The 16,813-nt window shown below is 45.6% G+C and overlaps 1 protein-coding gene across 1 annotated transcript; it reads right to left on the reverse strand.

Annotated features, from left to right (window-relative positions):
- Positions 1 to 351: 351 nt before the first annotated feature.
- TMEM130 (transmembrane protein 130) lies at positions 352 to 14,049 on the reverse strand. The gene is made up of 8 exons (XM_075285013.1): positions 13,923 to 14,049; positions 12,234 to 12,539; positions 10,960 to 11,125; positions 9,888 to 10,048; positions 8,848 to 8,932; positions 7,391 to 7,593; positions 6,702 to 6,823; positions 352 to 845 (listed from the first exon to the last, which is right to left on the reverse strand). The coding sequence occupies exons 1-8, from the start codon at positions 13,996 to 13,998 to the stop codon at positions 654 to 656; spliced, it is 1,311 nt and encodes a 436-aa protein (XP_075141114.1). The 5' UTR covers positions 13,999 to 14,049; the 3' UTR covers positions 352 to 653.
- Positions 14,050 to 16,813: the final 2,764 nt, after the last annotated feature.

Here is a 16,813-nt window from a genome sequence, read left to right on the forward strand (position 1 = left end):
TAGAATTTTGCATTCAATGTTTTGCTCTGCTGGTGCTCACAGAATGTATATGGGGCAGAGAAGACGTGTATACACTATTATATGCACTATGTCATCTATAGAGGGAATAGAAGGGATGCCTGACATACTTGTGATGTGTAACCTGCAGGACTGATGCCGCTATGTGGACCAGGTGACAATGAGGAATCCAGGAGAAGTTTGCCAGACGGGGCCATTCACAGGGTAATGTGCGTCAACCCTCCCGCCAGCAAACTCCTGCTGCACCTGGATTTCTTGGTGGGGAATGTCTATGGGCTCCCTTAGTATAATTCGGGCATGCCATGCTAGTGCTCCCGCTGTGCCCGGCCCTACATTCATCTTCACGGATGACCCTCCTGTAAACATGAAGTTGCAGTCAAGCATAGGCAATGCAGTCAGTGCATCAATCTCACTTGGGGAAGATTTATAAAAACTGGTGCATGGGATAGATGGAGGAATCTGACAACCAGACTTCAGTGATTTTGGCTGCTGCACGTAACTCCTTCCCTTTCCTGTGCACTAGATTTCATATCTCCCATGTATATCTACATACGCTCCCATGGGCACAATACTGAGCTGAACAAGCACCAAGCTTCTTAAGGCAACACTCTAGGCGGCACAATATTACACCCGGGTCACAGAGTGTAGCTCCTCAGGGGTGTGGCCAGTGGATGTAGGAAGGGCTGGGATTCTCGGCTCTGCGCTCCTTCCTCAGAGGTTCCGGCAGCAGAGCAGTAGGAGCAGCACAGGTTCCCTGCTGGGATTTCCTTGTATTCTGGAAGAGCTTCATACTTCTCACTAACCGGAGAGAAATCAAAGTCTGCCACCTGAAAAGGGAGGAATAATTCCTTATTAGACGTCTTATGTATGTCTCAGCGCGCTGCACACTAACAAAGTAAGAAAATGTATCACCCCGATACTCACCAATATCCAAAGTCATAGGCGTCTTCTCTAATTCTGTCTAATTTGTAGGAAGCCTATAATTTGTGCCAAGTTTATTACATTGAAGCTGAGACCCCATATGACGGAAACTCAGCTTGTTTTGTTGCAGATTTTGTAATTTGAGCTGAATGCAAGAATTGCTATAAAAGGAATGGGAAATATCTTGGAAGTTTATAGACGGCTCCCTACTGCAGCAAAATCTGCAAAAAACCTGCTACAACCCTGTTTTGTGCAATTCCTCTGTTCCTGAATAGAATGACAACTGGGTGTTACCAGTAGGGGATGTGACCTCACTGTGATCCTGTTCCATCAGTATGGACACACCCCTTTGACCTGAGGAATTGCACCACCCAGTTGCCAATTGTTTCATTATTTCGAGGAGGAATAACAGAGGAATTGTAAGAAAAGATGCTCCAGACTTCAAGTTGTCTTTAATTGTCTGTATTATAGCTGTAATTCCCAGATTTACTGCAGCGATACCGAAGCAAATTTCTATGATATTTTAGGATTTGCAGGCTGCGCCTTCACGTACATACTGTGCCAGATGATAGAAATGCTTCACTGGAAATGAGGCAGAAAAAGGAGCAAAAAGATTGACTTTCTCTAAAATACCATCTTTATTGCCACCCACGTGAATTGTCACCTCCAACAGATCCAGGACAAAATGGGGAGAATATGCAAACACCTCCCCCAAAAAATCCCTCACTCCACCAGGCTGAAGATTGGAACTGCCTGTGCTCATTATAGTGCGCGGGGTGCGGCAGGCGGCCGGGGGGAGGGGGGAGCTTTATTATTTTAGCTACATCTGACATATTGCTTCTCCATGCAACGCCTTCACAGACACGAACAATCCCTCTGTATACTGCCAGCAGACGTGCAGGCACTCAGGAAAGGAGGGTAGTAGAGAATCCCCATTCTAGAGAAAGCTGTGGGTCCCAGAAGTGCAAACGTCATAAACGCCCTTGACCTGAGAGATTAGACCAAGGCGCACACGTGTCCGATCACTGAGCCAGTATAGACATACAAGGGGGCGTCCACACCATCCAGCCCTTGGAGATAGCGGGTGATCAGTGCACTGATCAATCAGTGCGGACATCATCCATTTATATATATACTCGTATTTCCAGGAGGAGTAACAGAGGCACAACAAAGTCAAATTCTAATAATAAAATCCCCCCATTCCTATTTAATGGCGATGCAGAATTTACTACGACAGACAAGTCAGAAGAGCCGTCGGGTCCACATTAGACTCTGATGTTATATTTTAGCTGAAAGTTTTCGATAACGCGCCGACCGCCGCGCCGCGGTCCTGCTCAGATGTAGTAACGTACAGACATTTATCTATTGTCTCAGGTCTGCGGGTTATACTGCACAGACACGGATAAAGTGGCTTTACATGAATTGCCTTTGAACCTAGCGGGGAACGATGCCTGGGATTTAGGAATAAACCGTTCCTCACAGATAATGAAGACATCACGGTCACAGCTTGTGGGTGAAGATCGCCGTAATCTTCCTCTGTCATCTCAGGATGTGATCTTTGATGACTGTTTCCCGGCATCTTCTGGAGATCAGCTACAATGCTGAGAGGTGACTCTAGAAATCGTATAACACGCGATATATTACCGTATACCATAACTAGACAAAGCTGCAATACCCAGCACAGCCACTGCTACGTAGATGGCGCCCCGATGTGCAGAGCAGTGGAAACCAGGAAGAGGCGACCGTGCTTGTCCAAACATTGCAGCCCCCTGGAGCAGGGGCTCGGTGGGACTGCAGGGGGTGAGACCCCACAGATAAGACATCAATATTGTGAACTCCGAAAGCCCAATCTGGGGCTCTGAAGAAATAAAACTTGTTGTTCCTTTGGTAACCCCTTTAACAAAGAAGTTTCAAGTCCCCTGACACAGGCAGTGTGATATACACCACTAGAAAACTGACACTACAGACTTAGCTTTGCCGGCATGTCGTTAGTTTCGGCACGGATATCCCTGCACGGTCAGAGGGGCCAGCCTTACAGCTCAGCGTCATTGATGGGAGGTGAAGCCGCCATGACAGTACATTTCCATAGCCTTGTGCTGTCAGGTGCCTGGCATTCTCTTGGGGTCCTCTTCTTACCTCCTGGGTGACATCATGCACCCCAACCCCAGTGGAGAACCGTTGCATTTGGTGACATGGAGTGCTATTACACCATGACGCTTTCATCTTATGTTTCCTAACCTCCACTTATTATACTCCAGGGTCTGAAGAGGGACACCTAAATATGATAATGGTTCATGGGTAATGAATCCTCAAAGTTTCAAGTTCTGGTCAAACCCGAAACCTGGGTTGGATCTGCTTTGATCCAAACTGGTTCATTCCCCCCTATATGGTCACTTTGTGCGCTGTACGATGTTTGGGCGCAGTTACTGTAGTGACGTAACTACTGAGGAGACAAAGGATCAGACATGTTGAAGCCCAATCCGTCCTTCCCCTGACATCACCAATCATGGCAGACACGGGAAACCAAGACAGGTATAAGACCGTCACGGTCCTGTTGAAATTAGCAAATTCGGTGGACTTTGCCGTCATGTGTCCAGGCACCTTAAAGGGGTATTCTCTGCTTAAGAAGTTATACCCTATCCATAGCACTTGCAAATTGGTGGGATTCCCACTGATCAGAGGAATGGGGGAGTTCTTCATCAGGATAGACAAGTGCCGCTCCATTCATGTGAATGGCAGTGCCGGGGGTAGTGGGTGCCGCACCCCGACCATCTCTCGTACTCCCATTGATAGGAATGAAACGTTGCACATCTGTCTAATCACAGCTTAGGATAAGAGGTCCTGCAACTCTGGAGAGGCCGGAGTGACATGGGGCGAGGGGGCAGGTACAGGGGGGCTACAATTATACATATGTCTCATGTATAAAGCAATAGTATGGAGGGGTCTAAGGTATAATATCTAGAATGATCCTGTACCAAATATTATATTACCCATCCCGTCCTTTACGCACATGTAGTCCTAATAGACAATATCGTATACTCCTGGTAGCTATATATATATACAAAGCCTTCACATCGGTGCCGCGGCTGCAGCATTACAAGGCTTTGATCTTCTCCATATACGTTTCATCTTCCCTTGTTTTCTCCATCCCTTTGAGGCTCGGTACAGATTGACGTCATTGCAGTTTGTTTTCGTTCCCGCTGTTTTCTATATGTTCCCACTAAAGTCCATTCTTCTCGGCAGCGCCTGTCTTGTCCGCGATCACACCAGGGGTGTAAATTAGCTTCAGCTACTGTGAAATCTCATTCATTTCCCCTGAACCGCCGGTGCTGGGGTTTGTACCTGCCTTCATCTGCAGCCAAAAATACCAGGACACGGTCTCGTGAAACATCGCCGGTAATTATCACTGAAACCAGAATGTTCTCGCTCGACGCAACATGTCCTGAACATCGCCGAGGTACGACCGCGGGGCGCAACAAAAGACAAAAACAATCACATCCGGCGCCAGAAATGTATCTGTGAGATGAGAGTATGACGGAGAATTGCCTATTATTCCCCGCCATTGATGGTCTTTCTGTTTGATGAATGGCGCCGACATGCCGGGAAATAAAGCTGAAGATTTACAGGTAGTCGTGAGTCAGGGCTGTAAATTGGACACTCGATGGCTCGTGAGTATAGGGAGGGAATAAAGACCCCAAACCTCTCATAGGATATTGAATTGTGTTCATTGCACATAATGAAGGGTTTCCATTTATGAGATGATAAGTCGTATATACCGGGGACAAACAGGGGGTGACATCTCCGAAGATTCAATATCCCGAGGACATGCACAGGTCACAGAAGTGTAAAGACATCGCATTCATACAAGATGGCGCCGGGAGAAGCTTTCCATCTATTCTCTTTTGTAATGCAGGAATAGGGGACACAGAGACATAAGATCTCCGGAGATGACACAGACAGGAGAACGTGATGGGAGATGCGTCAGTGCCAAGTAAGCTTTGTCCACTGGAATCAATGAGATTTCTCTATTCTTTGTTCTTGTTCATAAAAAGGAAAATATTGGGGGATAGAGAAAGAAAAGGTCCCCGGACCTCACTATATACATATGGTCCTGTATCACGATGAATACGCAGAATACAGGCAATAAAACAGTCACAAACTTCAGGCTTATAAATACTGGCTACTGTTGGTGCATTTATACTGCGCCGGCCCCAATCTGGACTCAGCTACACATTGTTTCCAATGTTAAGAAATAAGAGGTGAATGAAGTGTCGTGCACAATGGTGCTGCAGATTCTGCACCTGATTCAGCCTTAGGCCGGGCCCCGCGTACCATAAAGGCTGCAATTTCGCCGCACTGTTTATCAGCACCTGCAAAGTGTAAGGCTAGTCCTCTCTGCACCTTGTAGTGGACATGCTACAATTTCAAAAACTATTATGTCTTGATAAGTCTCAGGATTTCGATTATATCCACAGAAATGCTGGCAGTTTCTGTATAGATATAATGGAAGCATTATAATAATGCGGAAAAAACCCTGATACCATGAAAAATCAATGGGCGACCATGTAAAATACGGCCATTTCCAGTCCTACAAGTCCAGAGCTGACACACACAGACACTTATTTATCCTATCAGCATGGTCAGGAGCTGTGGAAAGACACCTAAGTACCCAAATCTAGCAGAGAAACCCACTGGAACACGGGGGTAACATAACAGCTCCTTGAAGAAATAGCTCCTGGGGATTGTAGCCAAGGATGCTACAAGGTATCAGTACTAACCACTGGACCACCGAGCTGCCCATCTCGAGAAGTTCACCGCTGAACGTTGCCCAAGATTCAGGGTTGTACGAGGTTAAGGCCCTGTTCACATCACATTAAGGACCTACATCCAGTGTGTATGTCCCAGCCTCTACAACTAATCAGAGGCCACAATTGTATTGTATTGCCCATTGCTGGCCCCTGTACGTGGCTTTATCCTGTTTGTGGAATGGAATAGACAAGTCATAGTCGTGTGTACAATGAAAGCCTATTAGTGACGTATCCCACTATGTGCCAGGACAGTAGGAGACAATCCCCTCCATCCTAGGTCCTGCAGGTGTCTGGACCTCAACACAGACTCATAATGTAATGTGAACAGTCTTATGATCAAGATTTGTTTTCTAGAAATTTCCTCTGCAACTGCAAATAGCTCATTAGTAGTAGCCAACATGTAATAAAGAACCACATTGTGTACATTGTATCTATTGCACCGACACATTGTTTCCATCTTTATTTGTGTATATACAGAGCTCACTATCCAGCGCACAAGACACGAAAATGTAATAGAAAGACTAGAGAGGCGCAAAATATGAAAAGGGAAAGTCTATTAAAGGGATGGTCCTGCGGAGAGATTTACGTTATAAACACAACATAACGTACTAAAGACCAGTGATCCTGTACTGGGGGTCTCCCTGCAGCCTGCGAATACTACCGAGAGCTGTCAGGTGACCTCCGTGTGTCATATTGTACATTATTCTGTATATTATATTGTACATTAGACATTATAGTGTGGATTATATTGTACATTAGACATTATAGTGTGGATTATATTGTACATCAGACAATATGGCGTATATTACATTATACATTGGACATCCTCTGCTGGCTCTTGTACATTTCTCTGGTGACTTATAAGCTTTGTATATTCCATGATACAACAGCTGTAAAAAGGAATTTTCTCTATACAAAGTGTAATATGGCAGTAAACCAGGATGGATAACCTACCTCCACCAGTGACTTGTGATGAGGGCTGTGACTGCCGGCTCTGAATAACGTATAGAAGATGAAGCCAACAGCAATGGCGATGAAGGCACAACATGGCAGCACAAACCACACCGGGTGCAGACCTGTAGGAAGAAAGCCTGGAGTCAGGACAGACAAGTCTATGATGAATATTAGGCTATGAGCTCACGGCCATATTACCCTCTATACATCACTTATATACAGTCTGCAGTGACTTTCCTCTCACATGAAGGGACCGGATCCTCTAGTAAATATAAGGTCACCTAAACAGACGGCCCATGGAAATCCGCTCCTCTACTACCCAAAACAGGCAAGTATATGGATATACCACGTAAGTCCAACTACACCAGGCCACGTACATAAGAGCGCCCATAGTCACTCCGCTGCTCTCTGTTACCTCTTTATATGAGATGTCACGGACAAGTCTCTAATAACCTAATGAAGAGTAAAGACTGTCCTTGTATAAGGCCCTGCGGGGAGGGACAGGCAGAGCCCGAGACACAAAGAGGAGATTTCTATATGAGATACTGTAAAACAGGACCAAAGGAGATGAAAGGAGGAAGAATTTGCGAATTTTTGGGCATTTCTAGAAGCAATGACTCCCTCCTTTACATCAGTACTATATAGTGTCCCCTATGTATGTGTATATGGCTGTCCCCGTCCTGTGTTACCTGTAGAGCCCACATTGATGCTCTGATGTCTTAATAATCTGCTGACTTCGTTCTCGGCTTTAACACTCAAACAGTAGCGTCCTGCAGATGTGAACTGATGCCTTACAGTGACGGCAGTGTCATTTATCACCAGCGGGTGGCAGTCTTCTCCATCCAAGGAAACGCAGTCAGACTTGATGAGCCAGCAGACAGTCAGAGGAGGACTGGAAGAGGAAGGATCGCGTCACCTAAGTCATATCAATCCTAGAAATCTGTGAGCAGCATCTATAACACATTTATTGGTGCAAAATACATAAATGTCCCCTAAAGACAGATCCAGTGCCTGCGATACCTGATGGAAATCTTATAGGCTAATCGCAGCATGTCCATTATACTTACAGATACGCAGGCAATGCCATATTGCGTTTCCGGTAACGTGGGGCCTTAGCCTACGTGTGCACTGACACTATACAGGTAACAACTACATCACATAAATCCGCCTGCAGTTTTGTTGTTGCTTTTGGCGCCGTCTCTTAATGTTACAGATGAAACATCAATTCTTTAACATCTTTCATTGCACCAAAATCTGTATAAAAACTAAATGCGTTTTCTTCTGATGCGATTTTGATTCCGTGTTATCTGTACATAACCGCACTGTGTAGACAGGCCCTTATAGGCAGAGTTTTCTCGCTTCTATCTCACTGTTATTTCTCGCACTTTATGTCGCTGTAGTTGACACTATAACCTGATGCTGTTTGTTTGCATCACAAAGATAAACCAGAATCTCCCGTCCATCTAGGTCCATGTGTATAGTGGAGACATTGGAGAACTTCACAGGTTTAGCAGGTTCTGCATTACCCTGCACATGTGAATAGGGCAATGAAAACCTGATACAAACCTTTCAGAAAACCATCAGTGCAGACATTCTGAGGATTTCCAAACCTTCCCTGTTATATAGAAGAGCTGCTGAGGACTTTCACTGCAGAGTTAAAGGAGTTGTCCGGGCTCTGTCGTGTATTTAATACCATACCATAGTATGAGATGACGGGGGTCTGACAATAGCGCTGGACGATATACTGCGGACCAAGCCAAAGCACAAGCACCTGAATAGGAGCTGCACCAAAAAATACAGACACTTGCATCTGGTTTCCACCATGTTCCCATGTGAGATCTCCGATTGCTGTCAGTGAATGGGAACCTTCATGTTTGCACCCAGAGGCTGATACCCTGCACAGAACTCATCCATCTCACAGCTCAGACTTTGTTACAGTTGTATCCAGACAATCAATCATATCCTAAATTATCAGGACTCCAGACTGAAACATTCACTGATACATTGTAGCAAACTATCAGAACAGGAGAGAGAGTCTGTGATGTTTAGGTGAGGGGCAGCGTGTTCCCAATCTATAGTGTGTAACAAAATCCTCAGAAATGGGTCATACAATGACGTTTCTATTATTTTAGGAATTAACCCTTACCTTCCAAAGATGTGTAGAGACATATTCACATTCTGCCCGGCGGCGGTCTCTCTAGGGCCCGATATGGCGATACTACTTATAATATCTGGAAACAGAAAATAACGGATAATAATGTACAAGGGCCCGACAAGAATATTCTTTTAACTCAGCCCCCGGTAATATGGAAGGAGGCAAAACCAAGTAGAAACAGAAGACTGGAGTGAGGAGGCCAAGACTCCTCCAACGAGACAAGCCAAGACTATACCTATATTTATTCCATGGTCATACAATAATCCAGAGGGGTAGAGGCCCAAGTAATGTCAGGGGTAGAGGCCCAAGTAACGTCAGGGGTAGAGGCCCAAGTAACGTCAGGGGTAGAGGCCCAAGTAACGTCAGGGGTAGAGGCCCAAGTAACGTCAGGGGTAGAGGCCCAAGTAACGTCAGGGGTAGAGGCCCAAGTAATGTCAGGGGTAGAGGCCCAAGTAATGTCAGGGGTAGAGGCCCAAGTAATGTCAGGGGTAGAGGCCCAAGTAATGTCAGGGGTAGAGGCCCAAGTAATGTCAGGGGTAGAGGCCCAAGTAATGTCAGGGGTAGAGACCCAAGTAATGTCAGGGGTAGAGGCCCAAGTAATGTCAGGGGTAGAGGCCCAAGTAACGTCAGGGGTAGAGGCCCAAGTAACGTCAGGGGTAGAGGCCCAAGTAACGTCAGGGGTAGAGGCCCAAGTAATGTCAGGGGTAGAGGCCCAAGTAATGTCAGGGGTAGAGGCCCAAGTAATGTCAGGGGTAGAGGCCCAGTAGTCATAGTATATGGCGCAGGACTAACAAAGCAGGAGCTGGACATGGCTGATTTTACGGTATTGTCATAAGTAAACTCCAATCTCATCGGAGCCTTTTATCCTTTCCATTCACCATGCTTTACACTGCAGCTCATCTTGTTCCACCTTATAACATGCCCAGGACAAGTCTCCATATCATTGCACATGTTACAATCCCCAATACACATCACCAAAAGAAGGAGCATAAAGGTATTAAAATAACGCCTACGACCTTGTGCACGAGTACCTTGTAACGTTAACGTGGCGGTGAAGTTCCCAGTTTTTTCCCCAGAATGACTTTGCTGTTCGCCATCATGGAGACGAGCGGTAACGTGCAGGGAAACTCGGGAGACTCCTGGTGAAGAATAGTTGTGAAGAACCAAAGGATCCGATGTCATGACGGTCGTCCTGGTAAGAAGACAATACACAGACCAATGGGCACATGATCTAAGGCGCAGGCACAGGTTTTATGGTTTCGTTTGCACCAAAATTTCGCCACGTAGTTATTTTTACCCAGATTTATTAATGCTTTCTACCACAATGAATAAAAGTGCGCAAATCCTCGATAGACACGGTGTAGATAACAAAGAGATGTCAGATGTCTAACTTCTAGGGATTCGGACAAGCCTGTGATATATGTGGCTCAAATGCAGAGTCATGTCATCAGGGCTGCAGCGGGGCAGAGGTCACACTCTGAGGTCGTGCCACGCTTTCAGTTGGGCGAAGGCGCGTGGGTCGCATGCGGTGGGCCGGGCAAATTTCCTCGGCGGGCCGCATGTGGCCCATGGGCAATGGTTTGAGGCCCCCTGGTCTAGACAGTAGATGTGATCCATATATTGGTGAGAGGTACCATCTGGAGAACAGCTTGGCTGAACTGTCTTCAGAGATTGGGCCACGCGGGCCACGCGGCAACATTACTCGTACAATTCGAAATTGCATTAAAATCTTGCGACAAACAGTCATGCAACGTTAATGTCATGCGATGTTGCACAATGTCATTTTTAAGTCAAGTGACAAATATAGCCGTGTGGCCCCAGCCTAAATCTAGCTGATACAGAGACCAGGTGCTTAATACTCAGCCATGTGGATTCTCCGCCGTAAGTTTCATGGATCTGTTTTTAGCACAGACTGATTCACCTTAATGGGTAAATTGGGTCCATATAAAACTGAGCTTGTCCTATTGTGTCAGACACGATGCAGCCTACAAACTTATTATTATATAACTTATTATTAATAAGCTCTTGGACAGAGGCGCAGGCAGCGGCACATAGGGGTGTACACGGCGCCGTATTCTAAGCACAGGGGAGACTATAACAAACCTGTCATCAAATGTCCACGTGTAGGTGAAAGTCGCCGACTTAAAGAAGTTACTTGGATCATGAATGAGGAAAGACAATGTCACTGCGCTGTTTGTGGCCACGAAGAATCCTTCCCTGCCGTGTCTGCCGTCCGCTTGTGACGCCGCGAGATGTCCCACGATTCCTCCTGCCGGATGACAATATTCTGTTAGTCTGTGATGGACGAGGCCTGACAGTGTCAAGTATAAGCAGGTGCCCCCATCGGTGAGGACACTGCGCTCTATTCCTAATTTCATACAATTCCAGGTAACTACATTGTATCAGTGTAAATAAGGTTCTGTTCACACACGCTGGATCACTCCATGAGAACCGTCCATCTGACTTATAGCGTCACCCACATCTGCTTCTGTATCGGGGCTCATTCAATAGGACATTGGATTTAATCTGTGCAACGTCGGTGTCAGATATTGCCCATTTATTAAAGGGCTTATCCAGGGAGTAATAAATATATTTCCTGCACAGGTTACGTATTCTTACTAATGCACGCCTCGGACCCCACTGCTCCATTCATTACTTTTGGGGAGAGCTGCAGGGGAGGCCAAAACCCTCGTTCCTGACTCACCTATTGACTCTGTCACACGAATGGAGCTGCAGCCCAAGTCCTTAGAGAGTTGGTGATGTCACAAAGCGGCTGCAGGGGAGGCTGAGCAACAAAAGCTCCGGCCTCCCCCACAGCCCTCTGCAAAAGTAATGAATTGGGGGACCAGGACAAAGATTGCACTGCTAAGGCCCCACTCCTCACCTAACAGTATAGCACGTGACATGGCTGCTGAAAAGAGGAGGAACTTACTTTGCTGAATGCGCTCCACTAAGTGCACACTTTATAGAAATCTGACCGGTATTTGCAGTGGAAATGTAAAGAGCGCCCCCTGGATTTCTGTCACAGTTTTGCGGTTTATATTGTCATGGATTCCCGCATTGATTAACCCTGTACAATGGTATAATAAGCTTGCGGCTATCCACGTCTATCTGAGAATACGACCCATGCACACGGCAGCTGCGGCATTCTGTATTGTGATGAGGAATTCAATTCTGCCAAATTACAGGATCCAGAATCTGCCCGATACACCCGTCTACACCCCTGTCTACACCTTTGTCTATACCCATTTATACCCCTGTCTATACCCGTCTACACCCCTGTCTACACCCGTTTATACCCCTGTCTGCATACACCATATATATACTCAGCTACTGAAATAATCTATATAATGTGGATGCATCGGACCGTTGCCTACTTGTAACCCGGAGCTCTGTAGTGTTCCTTGCAATGGGCTCACATGTAGGGCAATGTCTCACTGTCACCCGGACTGATATAGGGTAGGACCCTGGAGATTCGCACCGCACAGTAATAGCAGAGCTGGATTCTTTCTGTGAGCGGTGGGTGAGCAGGAGAGGGCTGTAGATCCAATGAAAATGATACAGGCCTGGGTCCGCGATGAGGCTCGTGCTGCCATTTGCTATCAGTAAGCTGGCATTCATGGTTGCCTCCGCACCGGATGTTATGGGGCCGTCTGAAGAAACCATCAGCAAGTAGGATTCATCTAGAAGACAACGAGGAGTCAGGTCAAAGAACAGAAGGACATTTAGTTGCAGAGTAATAGAGTAATTCTAAGTCTTCATAAATCTGCCCCAATATTTTCTCAATCCTGAACCACTAAAACTGCTGATGCGAGCCCTTATCATCTCCCACCGAGACTACTGCAACATCCTTATCTATGGCCTCCCATCTGATGCTCCTGCACCTCTCCATCCACCATCGGCTCCACTATCCGGGTGTTCTGCTTCTCTCCATACGACGCTTCTCCTTCACTGGTTACCTGGTTCCAGATTCAATTGCAAATATTAACAAAGTCCTATAAACTGTCCCCTCCATAGCTCTCCTGCCCTAATCTTCTGTGACCTCCACCCTGCACATATCCTCACAGGACCCTGCTCCACCTAATCCTCTGACAAACATCTTCCAGATTTCTCCCATTCATCCCTGTACCCTACAACCTGACACCCCAACACAATCTTCATCTCTAATCTGAACCCTTCTCTTTTAGGAAAACCTCCAGTGACTCAAATTTCACACCAGGTAACAGGAAGCTGATTTTGAGGTGGACTGGTCTCTACCCTTCAACATCAGCTCCAAATCCCTGCCATGATGTCCCTGCCATTGTTTCCAGCGCCCTGCTCGATCATGCTGTGGATTCCGTGCCACGGGGTCCACAGGGCCAGAATTTGGAGAGGAATTGGAGGCAGAAGAGCACTCCAAATTCTGCTTATGAACTTAGCCTTACCCTGCTGCACCCCACTGCCATATGAACCCCCTATACCTGCACCTACTGTCCCCATGGGCAGGGTACATGGGGATAAAAGGGGATGTGCCATCTGGACAGACGCCATTTTAAATGCAGCCCTTGCCATCGGGGGCATTTATAGGGGGCGACACCTTTCCCTCTCATATTAAAGCATGACCATAGAACCCCAGATCACACCGACCATTTAATAGCTGATCCCGCCGGATCCTCCGGGGTGACTTCTCCATTGTCTATGTGTTTTGGGGTGGTCACCGCTGTGGGGCTTCCAGTCAATAATCCCCTACTAGGTCATATATCCTAATAATAATGAATATATAGTACAATAAAGCCCCACAAATCTCTATAAGATCTGACACTGCACTGGATCAATGAGAACTCCTTGTCCATAGGTCACAGCACATGGGCCACAATGTACCAGCTGGAATATCCCAAATAAATGCCCCACAGCCCCTCTGGCCTAGTGAAGCAGGTTGTCTGCATTACCAAATCTTGTATTATTTTATCTTCAGCTATTGCATTTGTATGAGATATCCATCTTACAATCCATAGGTGCATAGCCTGGAGGTGACGGCCCCACAGACCTGACATGTAGTAATGTGTCCTCATCATATTAATACTTACGTCCAGATGTGGCGCTCACAGCGGCTGTCAGATAGACCAGGCAGAGGATCACCGGGGCGAAGCTGGAGGAGGCCATCACACCTCTCTGTAAGGCGCAGGCGAGATCTGGAGCAGCTTTGTGCAGTCCCAGAATATGTCAGCACCATCCCCTCCTGTATACCAGGACTGTGCCGCCCTCCAGTGGTAGCAGAGGGGAGTGCAGGGACTCAGCCAGACCTACAAGAACTGCAGGACTCTCAGTAAGAAAGGAGATTTTTCATTCTTAATTTTAGATATTAAGTAGCAGCAAATATAAAAGATACAAAGTAACAATCAAATTACACAAAGTACAACCAAACAAGACCCACAATCGGTGATGTGTAAGGAGAGCAAACACAGGGAACCCCTCCATCCTTATGTCACCCCCTCTATTGTGTATGATGGGGATACGACTGAGGGTGAGGCCGGGGGGATTCTGGGAGTGTAATAATAACGACCGATACTTAGGACAGGTTATCCTCTACTGTGACATCACTGTGTGTATTATCCTGTACTGTGACATCACTGTGTGTATTATCCTGTACTGTGACATCACTGTGTGTATTATCTCTGTACTGTGACATCACTGTGTGTATTATCCCTGTACTGTGACATCACTGTGTGTATTATCCTGTACTGTGACATCACTGTGTGTATTATCCTGTACTGTGACATCACTGTGTGTATTATCCTGTACTGTGACATCACTGTGTGTATTATCCTGTACTGTGACATCACTGTGTGTATTATCTCTGTACTGTGACATCATTGTGTGTATTATCTCTGTACTGTGACATCACTGTGTGTATTATCTCTGTACTGTGACATCACTGTGTGTATTATCCTGTACTGTGACATCACTGTGTGTATTATCCTGTACTGTGACATCACTGTGTGTATTATCTCTGTACTGTGACATCACTGTGTGTATTATCCTGTACTGTGACATCACTGTGTGTATTATCTCTGTACTGTGACATCACTGTGTGTATTATCCCTGTACTGTGACATCACTGTGTGTATTATCCTGTACTGTGACATCACTGTGTGTATTATCCTGTACTGTGACATCACTGTGTGTATTATCCCTGTACTGTGACATCACTGTGTGTATTATCCTGTACTGTGACATCACTGTGTGTATTATCTCTGTACTGTGACATCACTGTGTGTATTATCCTGTACTGTGACATCACTGTGTGTATTATCCCTGTACTGTGACATCACTGTGTGTATTATCCTGTACTGTGACATCACTGTGTGTATTATCCTGTACTGTGACATCACTGTGTGTATTATCCCTGTACTGTGACATCACTGTATTATCCTGTACTGTGACATCACTGTGTGTATTATCTCTGTACTGTGACATCACTGTGTGTATTATCTCTGTACTGTGACATCACTGTGTGTATTATCCCTGTACTGTGACATCACTGTGTGTATTATCCTGTACTGTGACATCACTGTGTGTATTATCCTGTACTGTGACATCACTGTGTGTATTATCCTGTACTGTGACATCACTGTGTGTATTATCTCTGTACTGTGACATCACTGTGTGTATTATCCCTGTACTGTGACATCACTGTGTGTATTATCCCTGTACTGTGACATCACTGTGTGTATTATCCTGTACTGTGACATCACTGTGTGTATTATCCCTGTACTGTGACATCACTGTGTGTATTATCTCTGTACTGTGACATCACTGTGTGTATTATCTCTGTACTGTGACATCACTGTGTGTATTATCTCTGTACTGTGACATCACTGTGTGTATTATCCTGTACTGTGACATCACTGTGTGTATTATCTCTGTACTGTGACATCACTGTGTGTATTATCCTGTACTGTGACATCACTGTGTGTATTATCCTGTACTGTGACATCACTGTGTATACTATCCCTGTACTGTGACATCACTGTGTGTATTATCTCTGTACTGTGACATCACTGTGTGTATTATCTCTGTACTGTGACGTCACTGTGTGTATTATCTCTGTACTGTGACATCACTGTGTGTATTATCTCTGTACTGTGACATCACTGTGTGTATTATCCCTGTACTGTGACATCACTGTGTGTATTATCCTGTACTGTGACATCACTGTGTGTATTATCCTGTACTGTGACATCACTGTGTGTATTATCTCTGTACTGTGACATCACTGTGTGTATTATCTATGTACTGTGACATCACTGTGTGTATTATCCTGTACTGTGACATCACTGTATTATCTCTGTACTGTGACATCACTGTGTGTATTATCCTGTACTGTGACATCACTGTGTGTATTATCCTGTACTGTGACATCACTGTGTGTATTATCTATGTACTGTGACATCACTGTGTGTATTATCCCTGTACTGTGACATCACTGTGTGTATTATCCTGTACTGTGACATCACTGTGTGTATTATCCCTGTACTGTGACATCACTGTGTGTATTATCCTGTACTGTGACATCACTGTGTGTATTATCCTGTACTGTGACATCACTGTGTGTATTATCCCTGTACTGTGACATCACTGTATTATCCTGTACTGTGACATCACTGTGTGTATTATCTCTGTACTGTGACATCACTGTGTGTATTATCTCTGTACTGTGACATCACTGTGTGTATTATCCTGTACTGTGACATCACTGTGTGTATTATCCCTGTACTGTGACATCACTGTGTGTATTATCTCTGTACTGTGACATCACTGTGTGTATTATCTCTGTACTGTGACATCACTGTGTGTATTATCTCTGTACTGTGACATCACTGTGTGTATTATCCTGTACTGTGACATCACTGTGTGTATTATCTCTGTACTGTGACATCACTGTGTGTATTATCCTGTACTGTGACATCACTGTGTG

This window comes from Leptodactylus fuscus, chromosome 8 (genome assembly GCF_031893055.1).
Source record: "Leptodactylus fuscus isolate aLepFus1 chromosome 8, aLepFus1.hap2, whole genome shotgun sequence".
NCBI lineage: Eukaryota > Metazoa > Chordata > Amphibia > Anura > Leptodactylidae > Leptodactylus > Leptodactylus fuscus.